This window comes from Rhizopus delemar, genomic scaffold, assembly GCF_000149305.1.
Source record: "Rhizopus delemar RA 99-880 supercont3.1 genomic scaffold, whole genome shotgun sequence".
Classification (NCBI taxonomy): domain Eukaryota; kingdom Fungi; phylum Mucoromycota; class Mucoromycetes; order Mucorales; family Rhizopodaceae; genus Rhizopus; species Rhizopus delemar.
Genome location: NW_027137827.1, coordinates 1,349,710 through 1,374,783, shown reverse-complemented (window position 1 = coordinate 1,374,783; position 25,074 = coordinate 1,349,710). Strand labels below are relative to the sequence as shown.

Genomic DNA, 25,074 nt, shown 5'->3' with positions numbered 1-25,074 from the left:
TATGAGAGAATGTTACATGTTTTCGAAATGAGGAACAATTTCAAAGTTTTTCATTGATCAATAATAAAAAGGGGTTTATTTTATTATTTTTATAACATGGACAATACTTGATCTTTACGTTTATAATATTCATTAAATCGAAGTACAGCATATTCCATGTAATTAAAATCAATGTCAGATATCATGGCTTGTATCATTGCCCACAATCCCCAATAAAAATGTGAAGCTAGTGAAAATCCATTGACTTCCTTATACATTTCTTCTTTTTCTTCTTCAGATGGTTTTACTATTAAAGCATAAGAATAATATACAACACAACATTATGAATCTAACCTCCATTGTATTCAGTAAGGTACCAGTCAAACCATTCCAACTGAAATTCCTTTTTTGGGTATCTCCAATATTCACAATCAAATCCAGCAAATTCATTAAAATGGTTACCAATGTCGAATCCTCGATAGGCATAGCAACCATATTCATAATCAATAAAATGGGCTTCCTCTTTTGAAAATGTTAGATAAACACAAAGCAGTATCCATAGTTACCTTTTTCATCATCATAAATAATGTTTCCAAATAATAAATCATTGTGTGAGAATACAATGGGACAATTAATCTTTTCTAGTCTTTCAATCAAATAATCCAACTAATCATCGTATAAATTATTTGCACTATTTTATTGATTTATCTCATTTACCTCACTTTTAACTTTTTTCATATCAAATTGCGTTTCAAAAATAGCTTGTATCTTTTCATCCTTGTATTTCTCAGGCACCTGATTTAACCACTGATACATTGTTGACCATAACCTTTGCTCTTTCACTCCTCTCTTACCATATGAAGGTAATGTCACTTTATGCCACTGACCAAGTTTTTTTGCAATCCAGTGTGCTGTCTTGACCTCTGACAACTGTTCAACTGTGCTCACCCTGCCTTTAATAAATCCATACATTAAACCATTCTTAAATCGAGCATATAACGGTGGACAGATATTTTGTGAGCTAAGGGTAATAATATTCTAAGAAGGCATAAGTGTTTCAAGTACATACTATGCAATAAACATACAATAATTTCTTGGTTACGGTCAATAATAAGTTCTGATCCTTTACCATATGCCCTCACAAGAACAGAGAAATCAGTAGGTTTATGTGTTGCTTTTATCACTAATAAAAGTAAAGTTTAACTGATTTAAGCAATTTTTTTTTTGTTTGTAATATTTACGCTGGTTAGTGATTCCATCTTTACATTGTACAAACTCAATTTCTTGACGTTTCCAAGTAGGAAACACAAAAGAAACGATTTCAAAAGCACCGTTAAATAAATCCGTACTTGATACTTCATAATCAAAGTAAGGTGTTGTCTGTAAAAGACTATCTAAGGATTCTACCAACGAAGGACTAACGATCGAGTTTGGTGGCATTTTTTAGTAAAAAGAAAAAAAAAAAAAAAGAAAAAAAAAAAAAAGAAAAAAAAAAAAAAGAAAAAAAAAAAAAAGAAAAAAAAAAAAAAAAAAAAAAAAAAAGCTTTTCTTTCTTTTTTAAGAGAATTAAGTAAATCCAATCAAATTACATTTCTTATCGTTTAAAGTCACATGCAAATAAAATTATAAACTGTTTTATAGTTTGAAAACCATAAGCCTCTCTATTGTTGTGGTTATTTCAAAATAAAGTCCCCTGTTCTTTATAAAAACAATCCATCCTTTTCCTTTTTGTAGAAGTGCAAGTAAATAACATGAATACTATTTTATTTGAAGGGTAAATCTGAGTTACAAAAAAAAGGAACAAGCTTTTTTTTATATACTAAATAAAAGAGTAGATCTGATATCATAGGTAATAATACCTGCATGTGTGATAGATAGAATAAGATATACAAGTTTATGATTATATCAGTCATCATACATGATCCAATCATTGTATTGTAAATTTATCAAGGGTGACATTGTTCTTTTGATTCTTATTTAGGAATTAACTATTTTCTTATACTGTCGGAGATCATTTTTATAAAGTCCGGCCTTGTTGCTTTTAGAGTAAATAGGCAATGCATCTATTTTACTGCTGATCGAGAAAATAATGAATACCTTTTTTTTTTTTTTTTTTTTTTTTTTTTTTTTTTTTTTATTTGACTGGGGATAGGTAATAATCAGCTTGAGTGATCTCATTCACCCAAGTTATTTCTTTGATCAGTCATTATCCATAAACATGAAAAGGTTACCAAGCAACAAGACATCTTTTTTATGTTGTGATACAACCATTCTTTTTATTTAATCTTATCCAATTCATTAATATATCTTCTTGAGAATACTTCAATATAATAATTAGCACCATTCCATACACTAACTGCATACATGCAAATCAAAAAGGCTGTATGTAACCAAAAATGTTGATATAAATAAAATGTGGGTAGAGAAGTGATCACGTTATAGATCAGTTGAAGCAACATGAACATCTCCAACTTGTATTTCTCACCAAATAAAAAAGCAGATCGCTGTATGAACCCTTTTTTACCGTGTGGATCATTCAGTAACCATGAATAAGAAGTCAGCCTGATACCTGATTCTACCTTATCCCTTCTTCCGACCATAATGAATAAATAATAAAGTGTTTGCCAAAGAGCATAAGCTGCTGTTGAATAGATCATGACTTGTTTTATATCAATACTTGAGACCTCTTTGAAGGCAGGGTACCTTGTGTCACGATATTGAGTCACAATCAATTGATTATCACAATACACATCCTTTACTAGCTCAGGCATCCAACGAAGACAATACATTACTAAAGGTGGAAGGATATGGATAAAGACAGACGTGACTTTGTCGAGTGAATGAAATACAAGTGAATTTCTCCAAGTGATAATAGCCCATGCAACAGGACCATTCGTCATACAGAATGAAGCAATCAATAACAGACTTGAATCTGGCTTGATCCAAAGAAAGAGAATGGTCATCACATTCACAAAATAACACATGTCAAAGATAAAATAATGCCATCGTCTGGATCGATAGATGGCATACCGCAAGATCAGCAAGACCATCAGCTGAATACTGTAATAAGCTGGGATAGAATGAGGGTATCGAATAGCCAAAGCAGGGATCACACATGAATTACCAACACCGACCACAAAGGATATCTTGTCCCTCAATTGAACCGTCTTGGCGTCCCTGTTCATTCGTCTATCGATCTTGTGATATTGTCCAACCAAAAGACCTTGGATACGTGTCCTTTTCTCTTCCAGCCTATTCGTCTGTTCCTTAATCTTTTCTCTTGTCTTTGTTGTCCAATCAGATGACCTAGCAACAAATTCTTTTTGTTTTTCTTCTAGTTGCCTGGTTACTTGATCAAGCGCAGTTGATAGTCTATCGATCATATCAAAGTCATTGTCTGATATATAGCCTGTTGAATGAACCCAGTCATCATCAATCGAAAATAAATCTTCATTTTCTTTTCTTTCTGAGCTCAAAGAAAGATTGATTTCATCCGGTTGAGATAGGTTGTTTAGATCCTGTTCTGTCATGTTCAAGAGCAAAAGACAAAAGAAAACAAAAAGTGTGTTTTATATTTTAGCATAATGATCACGTGATTATTCAAAAGTCAAAGAGTGATGTCATTGATCCTCAATTGGCACACAAAATATGATGCTATAAATCATCATTATTAAAAAAAAAAGTAAACCAAGAGCAAATCCTTTCTGACCGACTGAATAATATGGAGTGAGATGAGAGAGGTAAAGAGAAAGAGTGAGAAAGAGAGGAGTTTATTTTTTATTCATGAACTTTCTATTTAAACTGGTTCTTTTCTTTACTTTTAGTTCCATACCTTCCCTTTCTCTCTCTCTCTCTCTCTCTTTCTATCTTTCCAAAACATAATGGCACATGATGAAGAAGATCAGGATCATAAACATACCACGAAAAAAGGTAGATTGATAAAAGCGAGAATGAAGCATATTTAAAGCAAATTAGATTATCACAAAAAGACAAGGAAGAAGAATCGGAAAAAGAAGGATCGGAAGAAATCAAGACATCGTCATGGTCTTCCTTCACCTGTCCCTACTAAACCCATCAACTCTTCAACAACTACACAGCGTGCGATTGCATCTTCGGTCGAGCATGAAAACGTGTCTGTGCAAGGGGTATCAAGGTCACAGTTACCACCTGAAAGTGACCTAGGCAGCCTGGGTAAAATTAGTGCTCATGGATTGGCTCATACATCCTCTGGTAGTTTAAATATAGCGCATTTAACTTGGACAGTCATTTTGGCACTTTGGTTGATTTATTATTTGAAAAAATAAAATATCATCAAGGAACATTTACTGACAAAGAAAGTATAAACTCTTTTTACTGAAAAGGACAAGTCAGATCCTTCTTCACTAAATCTTGGGCTAACATAAATCTATAAAATCTGTTACCAGTGATTCATAATGAGATTGTATTACAAGCTTTTATTACATCTATATTCTCTTGACATCCTTTTAGTTCCTCAAAAGACCCTTGACAATGCATTAAACATTACACAGACTCAATGTCAACAGTAGAGTCCGATGCTGCTCAAAATGATCATCTCAATAGCAAATAATAAAGTTATGCACTGGTCTTTTTCTTTTTCAAATGGAAACAGTTTATGACTCGCAGACTGTCTCAACAGATTCAGCTAAATTAACAAGCATCTATCACTGATTAGCAGTTCATGGTCACTTTTCTATCTTCCTGGTCCATACTGTTCTTAAAAGAATATAGCTTTGACAAGAGTGGATAAGAGTGCAGAAACTCTTATATTTAGCATTCATATGTTGGATCAAAGCCCGCTTTACTTTCTTTCATTAACCTAAAGCTGTTGAGAGAAGTAAGAGAAATAAGTAATGTTTGCATTAAAATAAAAGAACTAAAGTCAAATTCTTTGGAGAATGATTAAAGGTTGATGATATTCATCGTAACCTATAAACATGAATATAACTTTGAGCACACAAATCAACGTGAAGCATATGTGGGTATATGGAGTAAACACGAATGAACAGGTAAAAGTTAGGCTTGTAGCCACTAAAAAATGAATAACTAATCTCGAGTGTCCTTCATCACCATTCCAGCCAGTTGTATTTGGTAAATCTAAAAATTTTATTCATGCAGTTCTTTACAACAAGCAATGTACTTTTGATATAATGAATCAACTTTTCCATACAATACCGTCTTGCTCGGTCAAGATCGTTTTACGATCAAGTATATCCAATACCTTCTCTTTCACTCCCCATTTTCCTTTATGACCATTCACAAACCATGACACAATATCTTCTTCTGCCTTCAACCTACCCTCCAATCTGAATTCCGGTCCTTCTCCTGTGATTGCCAACCGGACATCTTCCTCTGTCGGCAGAGAATATCTCGCATGAAGATAATGTCGAAGATCCTTTCTTGCTGCCAATGTCAGTTGATTAGGTGCCAGATGTGAAAAGTACAGCCGATCGATATCTTCATCCAACACATCTGATAAATTCTTTGGTTCCCACTCTGGCTTCCTTCTCGGTTTGTTTAAAAAGGTGGCCTGCACTCCTTCATGAAAATCTCTAGTGACCAGAAACTTTTGGATGAGATCAAATTCCATCTTCAAACAATCGACCAGCGACAAAGTTCGACCTTTTCTTAATGCTCTTAACGTTACTTTTAAGCTAGTGGGTGACATGGATAATAATTTTTGTTTAGTCTCTCGTGTCCATGTCGTGGATTTTTCTCGGTCTAAAGCAGCAAGGATGCCTTCTATTGTATCATATCGAAAACATCTGTAATATTCAACAATTTAATTTCGTCCCCATCGCCTTATTTCTTTCAATGTATCTTTTACGTTTCCTTACCTGTCTATTATTTCTCTTGCGTCTTTTTGAAACGCGACATACTTTACTGGTTTCTGCTCAACAAATTTCTCCAAAACTCTTTGTATGATCTCATGCTCTGATGATTCTAAATCAATCAGTTTTTCTTCTAACGCCGAAATTCTAGATGAAGGAATATAGTGTGTAGCAATGCCAGAGAAGCTATGTTGATAATAAGCATGTTAAAATAAGTTTCAAATATAATCATTGAATTTACAATGTGTCTATTCCCTCTATTCTACTGCCAGTCAATGCCAGATAAGTCCCAATTTCACCATCCATTCGAGGTAAAAAGAAACTGGATCCAGAATTGAGAAATGCACCTAGGCTTGCTTCGGGTAAAGCAAATATAGTTTTTTCGGTTGCTATCCTGAATGGTCCATGTATAAAGAGTCCTAAAGCACCTCCTACTTTAAGACTGTTGTTAGAGAATGAATATACCTCCAAGCCAAAAGAATATGCTACTTACATGCATATCCATCTAATATAGTGATATATGGTGTTTGTAGTGTTGCAATCATTTGGACTAGACTGAATTTATCCTGAAAAAAATAAAGTGCATCTGGATCTCTTGCTTTTGCTTTATTTAACACATCTTTTTCATATCTGAATCAGTTTACTTTGTTTATAAATTTGATAAGCTTACCTAATATATCATCACCCACTGAAAATTTTCCATTTCCAACACCTTTCATAATGATCACTTTGGCCAGGGTAGAAAAATCCCACGCTTTTAATTGTGGACCAATATTTCGAATCATACTCAGATTTAATGCATTTAATTTTTCAGGTCTATTCAACACAAACATACGAGCACTCGACAACTTTTTGTGGAGCACATATGTCTACTCATTTCAAACTCTCGATTAATACAAATGTCATTTTTGTACTTTTGTCTCTTTCTTACTTCAGTCAACTCTTCTTCAAAGTGATGTTGAGGTTCAGTTGAGATCTAGTCTAAGAAATAAGCAAAAACACAAAAAAAGAAATAAACCCCACAGAATAAAGCATACATATCTACCACAAGAAAAAGAAATAGACTTTATGCTTGACGTTAATCTTTGAAGTGGTTTATAGTTGAAGCGTATTAGGTGATTCATAATATAAAGAGAGAAAAGAGAGAAAGAAGAAAAAAAGAGAAAAAAAAAAAAGGAATAATTTGTGAGACAGAAGAGAGAGAGAGAGAGGTGATATAAATATATTGGCATATGATCCTTACCATCATTATACATTTTTCCTTTAGTTTAGCCGAAAAGAAATTCACAGTTAATGAGTATGATCAGATAAACATACAAAAGCTTTTTTCTTATTCTGACTATATAATTGTTTATGACATGAATTGCAACATGAGACCAATACTAAATCTGCAAATCATTGTAAGTCGCCATATGAATATATGACATAATCTGTTACACGCTATATCTTCTTGATAAAGGAAGTTATTGATTCGAATACATGTGTTTTTTATAAGTATTTTTATTTACATTGTATACTAACAGTAATGAATCAATGAAAAAATACCTCATAAAATGAAATGTACTTTTATATCATTATTTAACATGGCCTTATAAGAAGCTCCTTAGTAAACTACAGTCTTTCTGTATCAAACTATCGCAATTCCCTTTCCTAATTGTTATATATTAAGATTTTGCTTGTCGCCTTCTGAAATTTAACATTGAAACCCTGTGTAATGATATTCACTTGGAGACCGATTAAATCATAGTTGTTTGCAACCTTATAGATTGACCATCCTCCGGAGTCTATGATTCTATAAATTCTGTGATTGATTTAAGATAATAGTTTTTTTATTATGGCTTTATAATTACATTCAAATCTTGTGATAAAGAATTTAAATTTAATATGATATAAAGCGCAGTTTTGAACTGCTGTTTTCTTCGGATTGTTTTTTAAAAGTCTTTGGCGTATTTATTTACGTGCTGTTCATATTGTTCAAGGCCCAAGAATCATGTGGATTACTGTTATAAGTTCATGGACTATACTTTGAAGTTAAGAACCATACCGCAATGCAAATTGCGACATGCTATTAAATGATTATCCGGTACAGATTGGCGTTGTACCAATAAGAGAGATACAGCAACTTTTTTCTTAGCTTTGATGAACAAACTAGAGTTTGGTGAGAAAGTTTAACAGAGAAACATGTTGTTTATGCTTGTGAGACTTTGCAAGATATGGACCAGCGTTCGAGCAATCTACACTACTCGATATCAATCTCAAGAATGTAACAACAGTTTTTCTTTTTTTTCTTTTTTTTTTTTTGAGTCGTGATAGCTAGACTAGCATTATCTTTTGCATGCAAATGAAAGTCTTTGATATCTTGTCAACTTAATGTTTGCATTTATTAAATTGTGCTTACTAGATCTATATATACAGAAATATTTGTACTTATTATTATAAATTTAGCTCAAAACATAATGCAGCCGCCTTAGCAGCAGGTTGTACCGACACAAATAAATGAAATAGAATATAAAGCTTTATAAACTGCCGCTTAGAAAAACGCAGGTAGGGAGATTTTTGTGTAAATTCACTAAATGTAATCCTTTCTACTCAACCATTTTGAATGTAGATTACATGAATTAAGATAAATATCACTTTTACAATTAATGTTTTCTTAAAAAAAAAATGCAGGCCTTACGGCAAAATATCTGATAAAGATTTAATTATTCAAATAGACTATAGATGCATCTATTTAGCAACCTATTCTCTGAATTTGAATCCCAAAAGAACAATTTTGATTACGAATAATCATTGCAAATTCGAGTATAATTGAAGCGCGCGACCAAATCCTGTAAACTTTAGGTGGCTATGTAATAAAGGATCTATATGTTTTTTTCCTAAAAATTTTTTAACCAAGTTTGAAATACTTTTTGGGCTTGACTTCAAAAACCACAAGCCAAGCTTCTAAATGCGAAAAGTGAAGGCTCAATATGCAAAAAGAAAAGTATGAGTTGTGGTAGCTTGATATAGAAAAGCCACATGTGTATTTCAAGGCTTCTCACCATTGCATCAAATAACAATGCTGTTTTAAAAGTAAGAAAATCTATCTTTATAAACATATCAGATTAAGCCTTCAGTGATACACTGCATTCCAATGTTACTAATACACTTATGCTTAAGTTAAAAGAGATATGAAAGGAAAGGATATAGTTATTATGCAAAGTACTTTGTTAAATTGTAAAATATGTGGTGCTTTTTTATTTAAGTAAAAATCTCGCCAATCTTTTTGACTTACATTTGTCTTTCAATTAGAGAGAGGAATATATTATGCATTGATGAGTTATTGAAAAAAATGAAAAAAGAGGAAGACACAGGCAAGAAGACGATACAGAACAAGGAAAATTAGAATGGTTATCCTGGTATTTTGATAATGATAATATGATGATAGTACTAAGGCTTGAGCGTACGACTTATAATTCAACCTAACCACTAACAGCAGCATCTTTGGTGGCGAGCTGATATCAATTTTCTCTCTCTTTCTTTCCTGTTTGTAAATGATATTATATATCTCATTCGCTAACTCTTCAATAAAGTATTGACTAACGATTAACAGCTATACAAACAAATTTTCATTTAAAGCATAAAAAGTTGCTTTCTATCAAATCTTTGAAAGTTTTAAAGAGTAGCAATAGGTTTGTTAATGAGCCATTGTTTTATTTTCAGAGAGTTAAAGCCCAGTAAGAAGCATTTCCTGTTCACGCGGTACAGTTGCCAAGCCCCACTTCTGGAACTTGTCTGGCTTGAATGATGGTGGCTATCATACAATTCATATCAGCTTGTACTGTCAAGAAAAAAGTTACAAATTACTCATCTACGCCGAAAGAGCCTAAATTTGCATGGCGAAATTAAGCTAAGCAGTTGCGCTTTAAAGTGTTATTAGCCTAAACTATTACCCTAACAATAAGATAGTAATTTTCTGTTCTTGTGGTGCTTCTATAGATTTATATATGATCATCCCATAGCCCGAATGATCTGTTTTATCATTGAGGTCTGCAGAATAGAAATTTCGTCTACAACAGCATCTCCAGCTTCTCCGCGTTTCAAATCTCCAAATCTAACTTATCCTAGAATATCTTTTGAGGCGTATTACTCAGCATTTTAGACATCACACTGAATGAAGACCCTCTATTTAACCTGGTTAGTAAGTATTTCTGGTGATGTGTAAAGGTTGACTTGTTAATTAATTGCAGTAAAATGAAAGAATGAACTCCAGCAATCTGAGTGAAAATTTATTTAGATGAGGGAACTGTTTCGAAAGAAAGGAGTAGTATGAGTTTTTTTTTTTTTTTTTTTTTTTTTAAAAAAAAAAAAAAATAAGAAATACGTGATGATTGTCCCTGTACCTGAGAATATGTCATAACAATTATTTAATCGATTTTGATAATCAGTTGAAATACAAATCAAGATCAGAATAGATATTTAAAGAATCTATATATAAAACATTGGTACCTTTTTAAATCAGTGAAGGGCTTCACGACTTCATAAGGGTATGCGTCCATTCAAAAAAAATTCTTCCATCCGATGTAACACAATGTCATTTAATTCTTGTCAAACATTCATTTTATCTTCTCATGGTGTAATCACGCATTTACTTCATTCGCAAGCACTGTTCCAAGTCCTAATTAATTGATTCTTTCCTTTTACAATAACATAAAAGAAAATCTGCTTGAAAGCCACGAAATTTTGGCGCCTTTATAGAATGATGGCGACCTACAGAACATGGAACAGGTACAAACATTTGACAGATTATTTAAATTTCCGCAAGTCATCTGGATCCTTTCATTCTTTTATTACTTGCTCCACTTTTACAGCCATAACCTTTCACCTATTTAACTTGTGTTCCCATTCCCTAATACTCTTCTTTACACTTTGCCTTCTTAAGTCATATGCTTATTCTTTTTTATAGCGCAAATCTTAAAAACAAACAACAGCATGTCACAAAAATGTGACAATGACAATCACAAAAAAACGTGGCAAACTTAATTTCTTACTTTTAAATATTTCGGAAGGATACCCAATGATACATTCAAATGTATGAACCATTATAAAATGGAATTTTCGCGTATACAAATCCTAGTGACTCATACCGGGGACTGTACTATCAAAAACGGCATTTCTTTAGAACAATAAAGGCTTCCTTTATTTTTTAATAAAGCAGCAACCGCTTAAAAGCTGCCCCGAATAATCCATTGATCTATGAAACTTGCCTTTTAGTAATCACTTGTCACCCAAAAAAAAAGGAAATTAAATTATACAACCACCTCTAATTGATTCAACTTTATATTTTGCGTCAAAGCCGGGCATGACCTGTACAACTTTGTTTATAAAACAGTGAAACGGTAAGGCTGTAAATGCAGATCAAAGAGCGACACTAGTAAAAAAAATCTTTTTATTTTATTTTTATCTTTTTCATTGGGAAAAATATTTGTAAAAAGTGTTAAAAAGTGTACACTGAAAGAAAAACTCCAAAAAAAAAACAGCCTATTTTGCCACTTGTGAAATAAAGGCTTGTACCACAGAGAATGTCACTGTGTCAAACTAAACAGGTTAGCCAGAACAGCCTTCTCTTACGAGTATTTTCATGATATTAAATGATGCGAATATAAGTAAATGAGCATTTCTTTTTCTTTTCTTTTCTTCTTCAATATAGTTTTAAGCTCCCCCTTTATTTTATCTGTAATTTCTTATCTGTCTACCCTCAAGTCAGAAATATTTTAACTACACCATACACTCTTTTTATACGCTCTTTCTTTCCTTAATTTTTCAACTCAACTACAAATAATCACATTTCATTCATTCAACTTCAAGAAAAGCACCCTTTAGATTTTTTTATCTTACACGTATCTACATCTCTTTTACAGGTCGAACGACTTTCAACTAATCGCTTTATCTGTCAACTTCATACAGCTCTAAAACAAAGAGAGAGAAAAAAAAAAGCTTTATATTACATATATCTAGGAATATCAGCAAAGATAAACGCAATATGGACATTCGGGATTTACTAAACAAAACCGAAGATACAATAAAACGCTATGTTTGTAGCTGGCACGATTGTAACAAGAAATTTACGAGAAAATCAGACCTTTCAAGACACGTTAGGATTCATACCGGAGAACGGCCTTATCACTGTCAATGGCCCTCCTGTGGAAAGCAGTTTATTCAACAATCGGCTCTTACTGTTCATTATAGAACACATACGGGTGAAAGACCCCATGTTTGTGGATATGGCTTATGTACAAAAGCATTTAGTGATGTGAGGTTCAGTTTTTTAATGTGGGATTTCACGGTAAATTATTTAATTTGTAACACTTCTTTATTTGTCATAGTCGTCTTCTTTAGCTAGGCATCGTCGTACACACACGGGGAAGCGTCCATATTCCTGCCATCATCCTGGCTGTGGTAAATCATTTACTCGTAAAACAACTCTGTCTAGACATCAGCGCTGTCATGATCCGAAGTGGAAGACATACAAGTAAAGTATAAGATTAAGAAAAAGTGTGTGAATAGTCTGTTTTGGGTCTTAACTTTGTATTTCTTTTTTTCTTAAAAAAAAAAAGCTTAAAAGAGCCCGACAAATCACCTGAATGCAACAATACTGAGATAATTGATGAAACACCAACTGTAATTCCGAACGCGAATCAACTGAACTTTTGTAAAAACTCAACGAATTCACCTGTCGGTAACGATTATCGTTCAGCTCCCACTCCTTCACCCAATTCACCTTCTGAACAGTTTAACTCGGGAAAGCAGCAAAAGACGCATAAGGTCTTTGTAAAGAACCGCCCTCTAGACGCAATGATTGAACTGCCACAGAAAACTAAAAATATGCATACTTATCGTTTACTTGACTATGGATCTTTTAATAGAGCTTCGAATAATGCCACAACTGCTTGACGTAAAACATGATTCATTCGTCAATTTGTGTATGCAAGTATTGAATGCTTTTTTACGGTATATATTAGTCAGCATAATTAAGACACGATAATGAAAAAAATAGCTTTTAATTGTTTACCATAGGTCCCTCGCTTTTTGCCTTGTTTGCTTTCTTCCTTTATGTTAATTATGATCTTTTTTTTGTATAAGATATGAAATCTTTACATTATATGCTTTAGTCTTTATTATGTTATCCCATATTTATGCAATAAATTTTACTTAGACATTTTTATAGATACTTAATGCAGCAGAAAAACATAAAGAATGAAATACTAGGCATTCACTTTTTCGTGATTTAGTGTCTTTGATCGGCCGACTCTTTTTAGAATACAATATTTGTAAATTATACGATGCTGACTTGAATTAATAAATAAGAGCAACACAAACCTTTTTTCTTTGTCATTTGTTTACAATGCTTTTAAATAATAATAAAGTCAGAATTTAGAGTAACACATTAAGCAACTCGCTCTATTTTTGTTTTTTAAATAGAGGAGCAAACAGGTTTCGTAGTCTGTGATACTTTATCTGAATTAATAAATGCCTTGTATACCGAGATCTAGATAAGTTTAAGCGATCTTAGATTCTTGATCGCATTTCCTAATTACAGTATAGTACTTTTTTATTAAAGAGAAATAATGCATGTTTTAAAGCTTGACTTAGCAAAAAAAAAAAAAAAAAAAAAAAAAAAAGCTAATGAAGGGTTATGATTTAAAGAACTAGGACAAATGTTTATACACAATCATCAGTAAAAATGATTAATTTTTTTTATAAATAGCACTAAAATTACATATTCAATGACTATCGCAAACATCTAAAGTAAAGCGTGGTAGATGTTTAAAGAGATGAGCTTTATTGGAGTAAGATAAAAACCTTGTATTTCTAATTTTCATTCATTTGTTCTATCTTAATCTAACCAAAATCCTACAAAAAGCAGTATATTAAAGATATATTCTTCCATTTTGATATATACGAATGAGGTCAACCACTTACTGTCAATGCATCTGATATATTTTACTCTTAGATACGTGCAACCAATATATTCCACCTCCCTCTTGCTCTAGAGTAAGAAAGCCTTGGTACGACAGTACCTTTTATGGAGCATTGAGCTATAAGTTGTTTAGATAGCTTGATACCATGAGAAATACATAGTATAAAAATACGTACAGTCTCTGCCATTATATTGGCCATGTGCTGGCTTGTCCTATTTATTTTACTAATATAGCGAAATAGCGATAGGCATATGAAGAAGAGATGAAGGATACCTGCTCCAATGGGATCAATTGATTGATACAAAATGAGATCTAGATCTAGCATGATTACTAAATTAGCGGAGAAAAGAAGTGTTGAGTTGGAGTATAACGCTAATGAATCATCTTGCCATTATGATGAAAACATTCCCACGGACAAAGTTCAAGTTGTCAAAAGTTTGGTAAAATGTGGTTTATGTACTTTTTAAAACAGGTTAGATAGAGTAATAACATAAGAAATGAAGTATAAGTCATCTATACGAAGCATTCCAAAGAGCATATTAATAGATAGTGACTCTCAGGTAAGTTAAGAGTAGTTAGCAAGGTTGCAGGGGTAAGCAATTTGCTGTAGATATTGACAGTTTCCTATAAGATGGAAGCTGAGCGTTAAAGTAAATGGACATTTTTTAAGTATTTTCTACTGAATTGCTCCATATCAACTTATGTGGCTCATATGGTAGTCAATACGAAGAAAAAGGGTGAATTTTGTGGCCCTCTTCGACCTGATGAATCAGATGGCTTCGGTGAAACACAAGTATCAAATTCAGCAGATGTAGAAAATAAAAAGTAATAAAGGGAAAAGATTGGTAGATAAACTATGTGTCCTTTTCTTGTTTTGCTAAAGTGCATTTCAGTGAGGTAAATTTTATATCTGCATCACTACAGCTATCACGCAGTATCTAAAAAAAAACTTTCGGATATTCCAGGAATTTCTCTGAGTTGAACTGCTGTGTGTTTAGCTTCTCACTGTTAAAGCAAGTAATGGCGCCCCCAAAATGAGAATAGAAGACATGCTGGTCATTGGATTCTAGTAAATATAATAATAATGGTCTTTTCTTTAATTGATAGTCTATACGATATGCATATAAAAAATAAATAAATAAAAAAACACGCTATATAATTTTGTTGAATGTATTTTTGCTGACTTTAGATCACTTGAACAAAGATAGGATAATTTTCTCCGTAATTTTTGAATATATGCTCGAATGAAAGAGAGGATGTTGCATGTTCATGTCAAAGGTTTTTAATAAAAAGCTTACACCTTTTTTTGGCTGAAATAGTTTATAAAAATATTGTCAACTTGTATATATCAATTGTTTAGTTCTTACAAAACAAATATTGTATGGGTTATTGTATTCAAATGCAATTCTAAACTTAAGCTCTCTAAAGATGCTATCAACTGTATATTATATTTATCTGCTCCAGTTCCAGCGCAGCAAACGATCTTCCTGCGAATTTTCTTGTAACTCATGCTATATCATCTCAGTAACATTATAGACAATGTCGTTCGATAGTGGCTAACTTATAATGGTTCAGAGGCATCTCGAATGACATGGTTGAGGTGCCTTTTCGCAAAAAATCCTTGCAGAATTTAAATCGACTCATCAAACTCCGTCGGTGTAACATAACTTATTTCATCTCTTACTTGGACCTTCATTTTTCTTCCTTAGATTTTGATTATCATTAAAAAAGGCTATGGCTCTCCCTGCTTCAGCTCCGTTACAAGACCGTATCTTAGCGCTTATTAAGGTTAGTAGAACGTAGTTCTTCTATTAGGATAACAAGCTAAGAATACTTGACATGTAGTCACTTCAATTTGCATGGTTCTTTGGTCATGTATCGACCATTTTCGGTACTTTGTTATACGCCTTCTCAGTTCTCACCTTCAATTCTAATAATACTGCTTATAAATACGCTTATTTTGGGGCAATATTGTCTTACGGTGTTGTCCTCTATAAATCACATGGAGTAAGTAGCTAGAAAGGAATGCAAGATGAAGTCATCTCAGACGAGGCATTCTCTATTTAACAAATCATTGAAAACTAAAAAAATTGTGTGATATAATAGGTACCTCAACCTAGCAGCGATTATATGCGAAAGCTAGTTATGGATGAGAATGCACAATACTTCATTCTTGCACTGTATTGGTTTGTTAGTAGTCCTATTACTGGTAAGTTTGTTCACTGGAGTTATCAAGAACTACATATACTCACTGTATGTATACTTCAGTTACTTTAATTCCTTTTTCTACCTTTTCCACATTTCATGCGCTTGGATACGTTCGTACCAATGTGATTCCAAACATTTTTCCTACCTCTTCAGCAAGTAACAATGGCAATGCTACACCGACCTGGCAAGCTAAAACTCAACAAACAATCAAGTCATGGACAGATAAATATTATAGTATTGCTATGCGATTTGTGGCCCATTCTGAAGTTACAATAATTGCTGTTCGTTTGCTTTTAGGAATATTTCGGTATTTATGCGTAAACCAAAGGAAGTAATAGAGAGGTACTAATTAGGCATTTGCTTTTGCTTATTGTTAGCTTGAAGTTAGTCCCCATATTTTTGTTTGCTCAATTTCTCCGCTTCCGTTACCATCTATCTTCTTATACTCGTCAAACTTTTAAGGATCTTCGTATTAGATTTGATACCTTACTGCTTCCTCCTTCAGCAGATCCTCGCATCCCTCCAGTTTTAACCAACGTATACAATGTAGCAAAGCTTTGGATTTCAAAATTTGGCGAGGCCGGTGTTCAACGTCAGCCTGCTGCGGCTCAATAAAATTGGAATTTAATAAATACGAGTCTTCCTGAATCCAATGATGATTTTGTTGAAAACCTAAGAAAAATAATTTGACTTCATTAACCAATTAAATTAGTGGAAATAAAAATAGTTTGATGCCGTATTTAATTTAGGTTATCGCAAAACTGATTTAGTTTGGCAAGGATGGATTTTTGATTTGGTGCTACTTACAAAATAATTTATCGTTTTTACAGGAATATAACAAAGTTTAGCGTACAGTGACCGCAACGCCGATATGTGGATTTTAAAAATGCAGGCCAAAAAAAAAAAAACCAATAGGCTGTTTTTATTTTCTCTAGGTAGTATAGTGCTTCCACTATCACTTGGACACTTTTTTGAATTCATTGGTCGGAATTAAAAGCCAATTGGACAGTTTTTTTTAAATCCACTTGGTCTTTTTTTTTTTTTTGAAGGTTATATGGGTGTGCTGAAATCATCATATAATAGACTTCAATGGGCAAATCATATGTGTAGCGTCTTCGGTATCCAAAGAGTATAGTGTGCAATATGGTGACGGAAATTTTGTTGGATTAAAACGATGGAGTCTTTGCATATAAGGAATTTTGTGAAGGGTCTATTTGATTGGAAGATCTCGCCATGAAGGAAACAGAGAAAGTCCAGAACCAGAACCATTGTTCCCATTTGTACGAAGCAAAGTTGTAACACCCTAAAAGAATACTATGTCCAATTGATCAGCCTCATCTCATTAACTTTAATAAACTTAAGGGTATGGATCGTTTGATACAAATGCAAATAACGGTAGCTTAATTTATGTTAATGATTCGGAAGAGGCGTTTTTGACAATTGATTTCTAACTAACGGATTTGGTGCATCTTTTTCTTTCAGAGGACTTATTGCTTCAGATCCACTTCCTTCTCTCGAATTAGGCGATATAACTCAGAATAATTTGATACATTGTAAAATCTAGGGCGTTTACCCTGGTGTAACCGAGATGTTTGTTGGAGTCAATAGATCCAGTGAAAATATAGATGGAGATGTTACCCAGTATAATAACGCTTGTTATCAAATACTCAAATTCTCAAGTGCAGAGTACTACAATTAAGCTGTTTCTGAAAAAGCCAATGTTACAATTTGTTCTTGGAAAGAAGAGCAAAATATCGTATCAATTGAACCAGTAATATCAACACCAAAGGCAACAAACAATGAAGGAATAAACAGATATACTTATTGTAAATTGAGTATCCTCAACCATTTATATTCATTTTATAATGGTGAATTTTTTAAGCTTAAATATCAAAGATATAGAGAAAGGCAAAAGGTGTATAGAATTGGATAAAATATTTCTAAATGGTGTGAAGTATAATTCAAATTCTTATAGCTGCAAGAACCCATCCAAATGGATTGCCGTGTGGGAAAAAAATTAATATCTTTATCTACTGTCAACTAACAAATCCAACAACCTAAAATGAAAGTTTCTCTACTTCAATATCCGTTTCCGTTTCGTCCTTTATTTTTCTTCTGATTAAATGTATAACATCTATAACATATAACAATAAATGGCTTAGGCAAGAGTTTTGACGAGCAATTGAAGATACGGTGAATGTTATTTGTACTAAGAATAGCCAATTCGGTTGTAGAACTTTCTGAGACAACTACATAACTTATCAAAACACTTTTGAAATGTTCTTAAGAATGTGAGAAAGCAATATAAATCGATTATAATGCCAGCCAATGAATCCTATCCTAGCAAAGGGTGTAGCGAATGTAGATAACGCAGAAGTCGAAGGGTCGAAATAGTATTCTGTTGTCAGATACCAAGATTGTTAACAGCTTTGAAAAAGAGATATCAACGTAACTCAGAGTATTCAATCCTTATAAATATTAGAAATTTGAGATTTAAATCGACCCAATGTGTTTGTTGGAAATTACGAAATCCTATCTTCTCAAAATCTTGAATTTCATAGCTCTTCTCCATCTTAATTTTGATACTAAAAACCAGCGACGATTAAGCATGTTTATAAGTAATGTATAAAACATAAAATGTGATGGAATGTTCTAATTTTTCTCTCTTCTCTTTTATCTCTGCTTTTGTCATCTGTCTATTTTTTTACAGGAAAAAAATGAACCATTTTGAAATCATTGACCTGATTTTCACCGCTTGATTCATTTTGGTACTGGTCTAATCTCGCCTTTTAGACCATTTTTATATGTTAAGCACAGTAGCAAAGCTTGATATTATTTATAACTTGGATAAATCATACATTAATTATATCTTTTATTGGATATTAAATTTAGTGCCCATCCTACACAAGTAAAAGCATTAATTTAATATTGTTGATTTTATTAACTGGTCTAATTAGACATTGAAAGAACACTGTTTGAATAAAAATATTCATCAAATGCATTAGAATACGATTAAATCAATTCAAAATGAGGTAAGACAAAGAGAAGAATTCGAATGACTTCATAGTGGAGCTATTAAAAAAACAGTTAGGATAGACATTAATAAAGTTAGTCATGATCTTTAAATAAGCTTAAATCTGTCATAGAAAGCTTTCCGTGAATGACAGATATTTATTTTACATAACTTATTCTGAAGAATTAAGTAAGCAGTTTCCTTTTTCATGAAGAAGTACAATGCTTCCCCCCTCCCTTTTATGAAACTACCTGATTTTTATCATTAACACAGAATGTACTATCGTAATTTATTTTAATATTAATAATATAATACTAAAAAAATATACAGGTCCTAATTATCATGAGCCATATCATCATCACAGACTACTTCTGAAACCCAATCCTCAATATTCACATTATTCTTTTTCTTGCCTTTGATTAAACTATCCATTTTACTGGATTGGTCTACATTGTAGTCTCGATGATACTCAGTAATATCAATGATTAAATCCTAGTTTTTTTTAATAAGAATAAAGTAAATTTCAGGATATCATTATAAAAAAACCAACGCTTACATCAATTATAGAAAAGGATTCAATAACCTTTTGTAGACCTTTTGCTTCTACTTGGGCGTGTGTTTGGGGGTAATCAACAGAATAAACATCCTGCAATAAGTAGACACCTTTATCAGTTAAGGAGAGGGCCTGGACATGACATGTTAATCCTATAATCTGCACGATGGGAACCTTGACATCTTTTACTTTTGATTTTGGAATGTAGGGCATAGTCTTCAGCACACTGTTAAGATGGCATTTGGTGACGAGAACAAGCTTGAGTTTATCATTAAAGAGCTTCGACTCAATGGTAGATCTGGGTTTGGCGAGCTCAGCAGTGGCAACTTCATGCTTTTCTTGTTCAATGTTGACTATTATTCTCAGATCCAATTTGAAATCGAGCGCTGCTCTTGTACAATCAACGGCCTTTGTCTCGCCCCTGTTAAGAATAAATATATTAGATTATTTTCTTATCGTATTGCTTTAAAGAGCTTACCATTGAAGAAACACGTCTTTGTTTCTACCGAAAAACGATGCAAATAAATACGACCGATATTTTATATTGAGTGACTGTTCAGAGCATGAGTTGATATATGATTGCCTGAACATAAAGGATCGGAACACATGCTGTTCCACACTAAAGATGCATAAGTATAAAGTGAAAATGGGAATATAAGTTTTTTTTTTTTGACACTTACACGTACTTGTAAATGTTGAGGACATTTCTTTCAATATCGTTCTTTGGTTTGTATCTAACCAGATGCTTGTAATAATACTCCTCCATTTTCCTTTTGTTTTTCAACTACAATAGCAATGGATAAGTATAGCTGACAAAATTATAAATAGATATAAATACCTTTAATAATGGTTTGGTTACTTCACCAATGCTGTTATCGCTGTTGTTTTCATCACCGAAAGCATCCAAGTACTTGGTCATAATTGACTTTACGTGTTTTCCTCCAATCACATCCATCTGGTTCCTATCGCTCGACATGGTCATATCAACAATTCCGTTTTTGCATAAACTAAGAGACAACAATGGTAAATATACAGAAAAAGCTATGCACAATAATAAAATCTAACATACTAAGCCATATATCGTGATTTTTTATCAGATGTTTCAAGGGTTTCTCCCAACTCCAGCGATCATGATTGAGTCCTTGGCTGATAACTACAGGTACGATTTAGCACTCAAGTCAAGAAATTGAATTACAGTAGCCGCTCTATTTAAGGGTGTAATTCTAAAGAACGACACAGGTCCCCAGCATAAATACCACTATACCACTATTCTATTTAAGGGTGGAACGCAAAAAATTTTTACCACTAAATAGAAGATTTTTTATAAGTAACAGTTTTTTGGAGTACTCTAACAATAAATTTTTTACTTTGTAAAATAAGATCAAAGATCTGTTTACTCTTTTGACTTATTCAATTCAGCACAAGAGCCAGCCAATCTCATTCGAATTCGGCGATGTAATTTACGATCAAGGTCGTCCAAAGGAACTTTGTGTATGAGAATAGTTTCATAGGCTTCTCTCAACCGTTTTTTACTCTACTATATCAACACACTGCTCATCTTGCTCTGGCTTATCATTTTCTTCTGTTCCATCTATGTTGCCTTCTGCCGTTTCTTCATTAGTAGTAGTACTTGTTGTATAACATACTACCATCTCGCTTTCATCTGCTTCAAGGCTCAACTGGCTAACATCAGTAACTTTGTTGTTAAATTTAATGTCCTTACACAATTACCAAACCTATATCAACCGACAGTGGCCTATGTGGAAACATGTTGTACAAACATGTCTATAATGTAGCTACAATACATATTAAGTGACCCCGTTTTTTAACAATCACGAAGTTCGATTTAAAGGTATGTTCTATTTAGGGTGGATATTCCAAAAATTTTGGCCACCCTTAAATAGAGCAGCTACTGTATTAGTAAAAAATAAAAGAAGAAGGGATAAAATTATTGTAGTATTACTTGTGACAACTTTGAATGCTATTGACGGCTTTTTTAACCTATGGAACAAGTGCATGCGTTTTTATTTTTATTTTTTATTCGCGTCTTTATCTTTTTCATGCAATTCACTCTACTGATCAGCACTTACAAGCACATTCGTATATTGATTTATAATCTCTTTTTCAAGTTTGAGGAGTTGATTGGCTTTTGTTTATTGAAGTGAAAGAAAATTTAATGTAAAAACTTTACAGAGAAAGAGCCTAATTCATCAATTCAATTGATTGATGAAGTCAAATTATTTTTATTAGATTCTCAACAAAATCGCCTATGAAGTCTATTTTGACAAAAAAACAATAATAGAATAAGGGACAATTGGAATTTCTTGTGCTTTCATATTAAATTCTTGTCTTTTTTATTATTATCATGAATGATTACTATATTTGCAAAGTAACATACATAATTTATAATTAAAGAAAGTAAGAGCAGATACTTTATGCAAAGTTATTTGCATTTGAATGAACCCATTCAGCAACAACATGTTCGTCTCTTTCAATCCATTTGGCATTGACACGAGCACTTTCCAAAGCTTGCTGTAAAGGACGAGCATATTCCTTAGTGTCTTTAGTGCTAAAGAAGGCTTCAACTTCAGCAATTTTGTCAAAGGAAACGAAACTGCCAACTGCAGAGCGGACAGCAGAACCAAATAAACTTAATGACTTTGAGAATTTGGCAAAAAGAACATCATAATTATCTGTAAAGAACTTCCAGAGAATGTCGCGAGCTTTAGGGTTGGAAGCAAGAGAACGGAAGACGTAAATTGAATCTTGACCTCTGACTAACCTTTCATCCAAACACATATCAAGATATTTTTGAATTAAGTGTGCGTGGCTTGCACCACCCAAAGAGCTAAGAGCAGTTAAACGTTGATCACTAGGTAAAGCTTCATCACGATAAATCTTGAAAATCTCTGACCATACTTTTTCCTCTTCTTCTTCACTTTCAGCAGCCTTAAGCACAATGCTGTATACAGGACCACGAAGATTGGGGTGAAGAACATTTGTATTTCCTTCAACAAATTGCCAGAAGCGTTTCTTGGCCTCTTGTATCGTTTCTGTATGGTTGGAACGACCGGCATTAGAGATAGCAAGGACGCGTAAAATGTTTGTAAGATAGTCATCTGTTTCAGCGAATTCCCATCCGAGCTTATGGGCAACGGGAGCAAATAAACTGCGGCGAAGAGCTTTCAAGCCATTACGAACTTCTTCAGGTTGTTCACTCCAGACACTAAGAATGTTACTAAGGTGACTACTCAATTGTGACCAGACGCTACGTACAAAATTATAAATATCAATAAAACCATATACAGTTTAAGATATTATGCTATTTACAAGTAGTTATCTTCGTTAACAAATGCTTGAGCAAGTTCTAAAAAGGCAGCTGTGTTTTGCTCACCACTGACACATAAATTACCAGCATCAGCAACTAAACCAACACGATCAGAGGTATTTGCCAAGAGACCATTCTTGCCTTTCTTGATTTCTTCACTCAATTTACGAATAGTCTCGATGGGGTAATTGACTCGATAAACAGATGTTTGACCAGCATTCAGTTTAAACAAACCATCGGAGGGGATGGTGAAATTTTGAGATTTATCTGTCAAGGTGTACGACTCAGTTTTTTCTGAAACTAGTATACCAAGTGGCACCCACCAGACGGTGGAGTCCTCTTCTTTGGTCAAATCCCCAGTGGAAAGATAGCGAGATTGAGTGACATTTATGGTATCATTGCCAGTTTTTTTGACAGTAAGGACAGGATAACCAACACATCTGGTCCACAAAGTCATGAATTTCGAAACGTCCACCTTGGCTTCCTCGCTCAAAGCAATCCACAGGTCATTAGTGGAAGCGTTACCCAACTTGTGACGGCGAAGATAACGTCTTACACCAGCCAAGAAAGTGTCAACACCAAGCCAGGAGCTCAACATACGGATTACACTAGCACCTTTGTAATAAGAGATAGCATCAAAAATTTGGTGAATCTCAGCAGGATCATTGACAGTAACTTCAATAGGATGAGAAGAGCGGAGTGCATCCAAGTTCAGAGCTCTAGGCATGTCCTCATTCACAAAAGATGTCCAAACTTCCCAATCAGGAAAGATTTGATCAACAGCTAACCAACCGACCCAGGTTGCAAAACCCTCATTTAACCATAAATGGTCCCACCATTCCATAGTAACCAGATTACCAAACCATTGATGAGCCAACTCATGACATACTGTATAAGCTGTACTCTTTTTAAATGCAATGGATGAAGACTTCTCATCAAATAACAATGCGACAGTTCTGTAAGTAATCAGACCCCAATTCTCCATAGCACCTACAATTTTAAAGATGAATTTTTCAAAGAATTCGTGTGAAGCAAAATTTCACTTTACCCGCTTCAAAGTCTGGGATAGCAATCATGTCTACCTTGGGTAATGGGTAGGGTTCACCGAAAACCTTGGCAAAATACTCAAGAGCAAGAGTACAAACATTCAGTGCATGGCGTCCTTGTTCAACAGATCCAGGTAAAGTATAAACACGGGAACGAATAGGTTTGCCATTATACTCTCCACTAGTAAATGCTTCAATATACTCGAATGGGCCAACGCAGAAAGCTAAAAGATAAGTACTCATTAAAGGGGTAGTAGAGTACTTGACTTGTTTTAACGAGGTGCTTTTTGTTTCGGTCTTTCCTTCAACTTTACCAATCTCAGTCTTTCCTTCAACTTTGCCAGCCTCGATCTTTCCTTCAAATTTGCCAGCCTCGGTCTTTCCTTCAAATTTACCTGTCTCAGTCTTACCATGAAGGCTATACTTTTCATTAAAAGGTTCTTCAGAAATTACATCCATATTAGATAATGCAACAAGATGAGCTGGGACGATCAAGGTAACATCAAAAGTGGCTTTAAGGCTGGGCTCATCCCAACAAGGGAAAGCTCTTCGAGCATCAGTAGACTCAAATTGAGTAGTAGCCAAATATTGAGTATTTCCATCAACATCCTTGTAAGAAGACCTGTAGAAACCAGCCATTTGATCGTTCAATTCCCCTTCAAAATAAATTTCCAAAAGAGCTTTTGTATTAGCGACAACAACCTCTTTGAAGCTCAAAGTAGCTAAATCTTTCTTTTCATCATATTTAATGTCAATAGCTGCCTGCCTGTAGATGTTTATGATTAGAAGTATCCCTTTTTATTAAAAGACACCTACTTTGAATCTGTTTTAAGGCCTTCAGAAGACAAGAAAGCAGATTTGATTTTAATATCACGGGTGTTAAGAACAATGGTTGTAGTGTCCTCATTGACATTTAAGCTAAAATAATAGAAAAGGAGTTTATATAAAAACGCGTATAAAATCGAACCTATATCTTACTTCACTTTAACTTGGCCATCAAATTTAAAAGTTTTCAAATTAGGTTCAAGAGTAAGGTCATAGTGAGTTGGCTTTACGTTAGTAGGAAGAACTTGTCTATTAGGGTTATCAACAGAAGAAGTACACATTATAGAGAGAAAAATAAAAATGTGAAGAAGA

The 25,074-nt window shown here is 33.5% G+C and overlaps 10 protein-coding genes across 10 annotated transcripts; 4 read left to right on the top strand and 6 right to left on the bottom strand.

Annotated features, from left to right (window-relative positions):
- Window positions 1-89: 89 nt before the first annotated feature.
- RO3G_00543 (uncharacterized protein) lies at window positions 90-1,419 on the bottom strand (the record flags this gene model as incomplete). Its single annotated transcript, XM_067655134.1, has 6 exons — window positions 90-286; window positions 334-501; window positions 546-645; window positions 697-1,017; window positions 1,065-1,162; window positions 1,245-1,419. 6 exons carry the CDS (start codon window positions 1,417-1,419, stop codon window positions 90-92), a joined length of 1,059 nt encoding a protein of 352 aa, XP_067511235.1.
- Window positions 1,420-2,255: 836 nt separating this feature from the next.
- On the bottom strand, window positions 2,256-3,362 carry RO3G_00542 (uncharacterized protein; the record flags this gene model as incomplete). Its single annotated transcript, XM_067655133.1, has 1 exon — window positions 2,256-3,362. One exon carries the CDS (start codon window positions 3,360-3,362, stop codon window positions 2,256-2,258), a length of 1,107 nt encoding a protein of 368 aa, XP_067511234.1.
- Window positions 3,363-3,860: 498 nt separating this feature from the next.
- RO3G_00541 (uncharacterized protein) lies at window positions 3,861-4,283 on the top strand (the record flags this gene model as incomplete). Its single annotated transcript, XM_067655132.1, has 2 exons — window positions 3,861-3,909; window positions 3,955-4,283. The coding sequence occupies 2 exons, from the start codon at window positions 3,861-3,863 to the stop codon at window positions 4,281-4,283; spliced, it is 378 nt and encodes a 125-aa protein (XP_067511233.1).
- An 869-nt stretch (window positions 4,284-5,152) lies between these two features.
- On the bottom strand, window positions 5,153-5,665 carry RO3G_00540 (uncharacterized protein; the record flags this gene model as incomplete). Its single annotated transcript, XM_067655131.1, has 1 exon — window positions 5,153-5,665. The coding sequence occupies one exon, from the start codon at window positions 5,663-5,665 to the stop codon at window positions 5,153-5,155; it is 513 nt and encodes a 170-aa protein (XP_067511232.1).
- Window positions 5,666-12,138: 6,473 nt separating this feature from the next.
- Window positions 12,139-12,761, top strand: RO3G_00539 (uncharacterized protein; the record flags this gene model as incomplete). Its single annotated transcript, XM_067655130.1, has 3 exons — window positions 12,139-12,153; window positions 12,194-12,339; window positions 12,425-12,761. The coding sequence occupies 3 exons, from the start codon at window positions 12,139-12,141 to the stop codon at window positions 12,759-12,761; spliced, it is 498 nt and encodes a 165-aa protein (XP_067511231.1).
- Window positions 12,762-14,094: 1,333 nt separating this feature from the next.
- Window positions 14,095-14,618, top strand: RO3G_00538 (uncharacterized protein; the record flags this gene model as incomplete). Its single annotated transcript, XM_067655129.1, has 3 exons — window positions 14,095-14,229; window positions 14,323-14,349; window positions 14,460-14,618. 3 exons carry the CDS (start codon window positions 14,095-14,097, stop codon window positions 14,616-14,618), a joined length of 321 nt encoding a protein of 106 aa, XP_067511230.1.
- Window positions 14,619-15,523: 905 nt separating this feature from the next.
- Window positions 15,524-16,612, top strand: RO3G_00537 (uncharacterized protein; the record flags this gene model as incomplete). Its single annotated transcript, XM_067655128.1, has 5 exons — window positions 15,524-15,577; window positions 15,635-15,796; window positions 15,896-15,998; window positions 16,058-16,304; window positions 16,375-16,612. The coding sequence occupies 5 exons, from the start codon at window positions 15,524-15,526 to the stop codon at window positions 16,610-16,612; spliced, it is 804 nt and encodes a 267-aa protein (XP_067511229.1).
- A 1,080-nt stretch (window positions 16,613-17,692) lies between these two features.
- On the bottom strand, window positions 17,693-18,569 carry RO3G_00536 (uncharacterized protein; the record flags this gene model as incomplete). The annotated part of the gene is made up of 3 exons (XM_067655127.1): window positions 17,693-17,817; window positions 18,208-18,246; window positions 18,524-18,569. 3 exons carry the CDS (start codon window positions 18,567-18,569, stop codon window positions 17,693-17,695), a joined length of 210 nt encoding a protein of 69 aa, XP_067511228.1.
- A 774-nt stretch (window positions 18,570-19,343) lies between these two features.
- RO3G_00535 (uncharacterized protein) lies at window positions 19,344-20,482 on the bottom strand (the record flags this gene model as incomplete). Its single annotated transcript, XM_067655126.1, has 5 exons — window positions 19,344-19,502; window positions 19,567-19,984; window positions 20,042-20,065; window positions 20,244-20,347; window positions 20,402-20,482. 5 exons carry the CDS (start codon window positions 20,480-20,482, stop codon window positions 19,344-19,346), a joined length of 786 nt encoding a protein of 261 aa, XP_067511227.1.
- A 1,514-nt stretch (window positions 20,483-21,996) lies between these two features.
- RO3G_00534 (uncharacterized protein) lies at window positions 21,997-25,043 on the bottom strand (the record flags this gene model as incomplete). The annotated part of the gene is made up of 5 exons (XM_067655125.1): window positions 21,997-22,831; window positions 22,894-23,881; window positions 23,940-24,703; window positions 24,754-24,855; window positions 24,916-25,043. The coding sequence occupies 5 exons, from the start codon at window positions 25,041-25,043 to the stop codon at window positions 21,997-21,999; spliced, it is 2,817 nt and encodes a 938-aa protein (XP_067511226.1).
- Window positions 25,044-25,074: the final 31 nt, after the last annotated feature.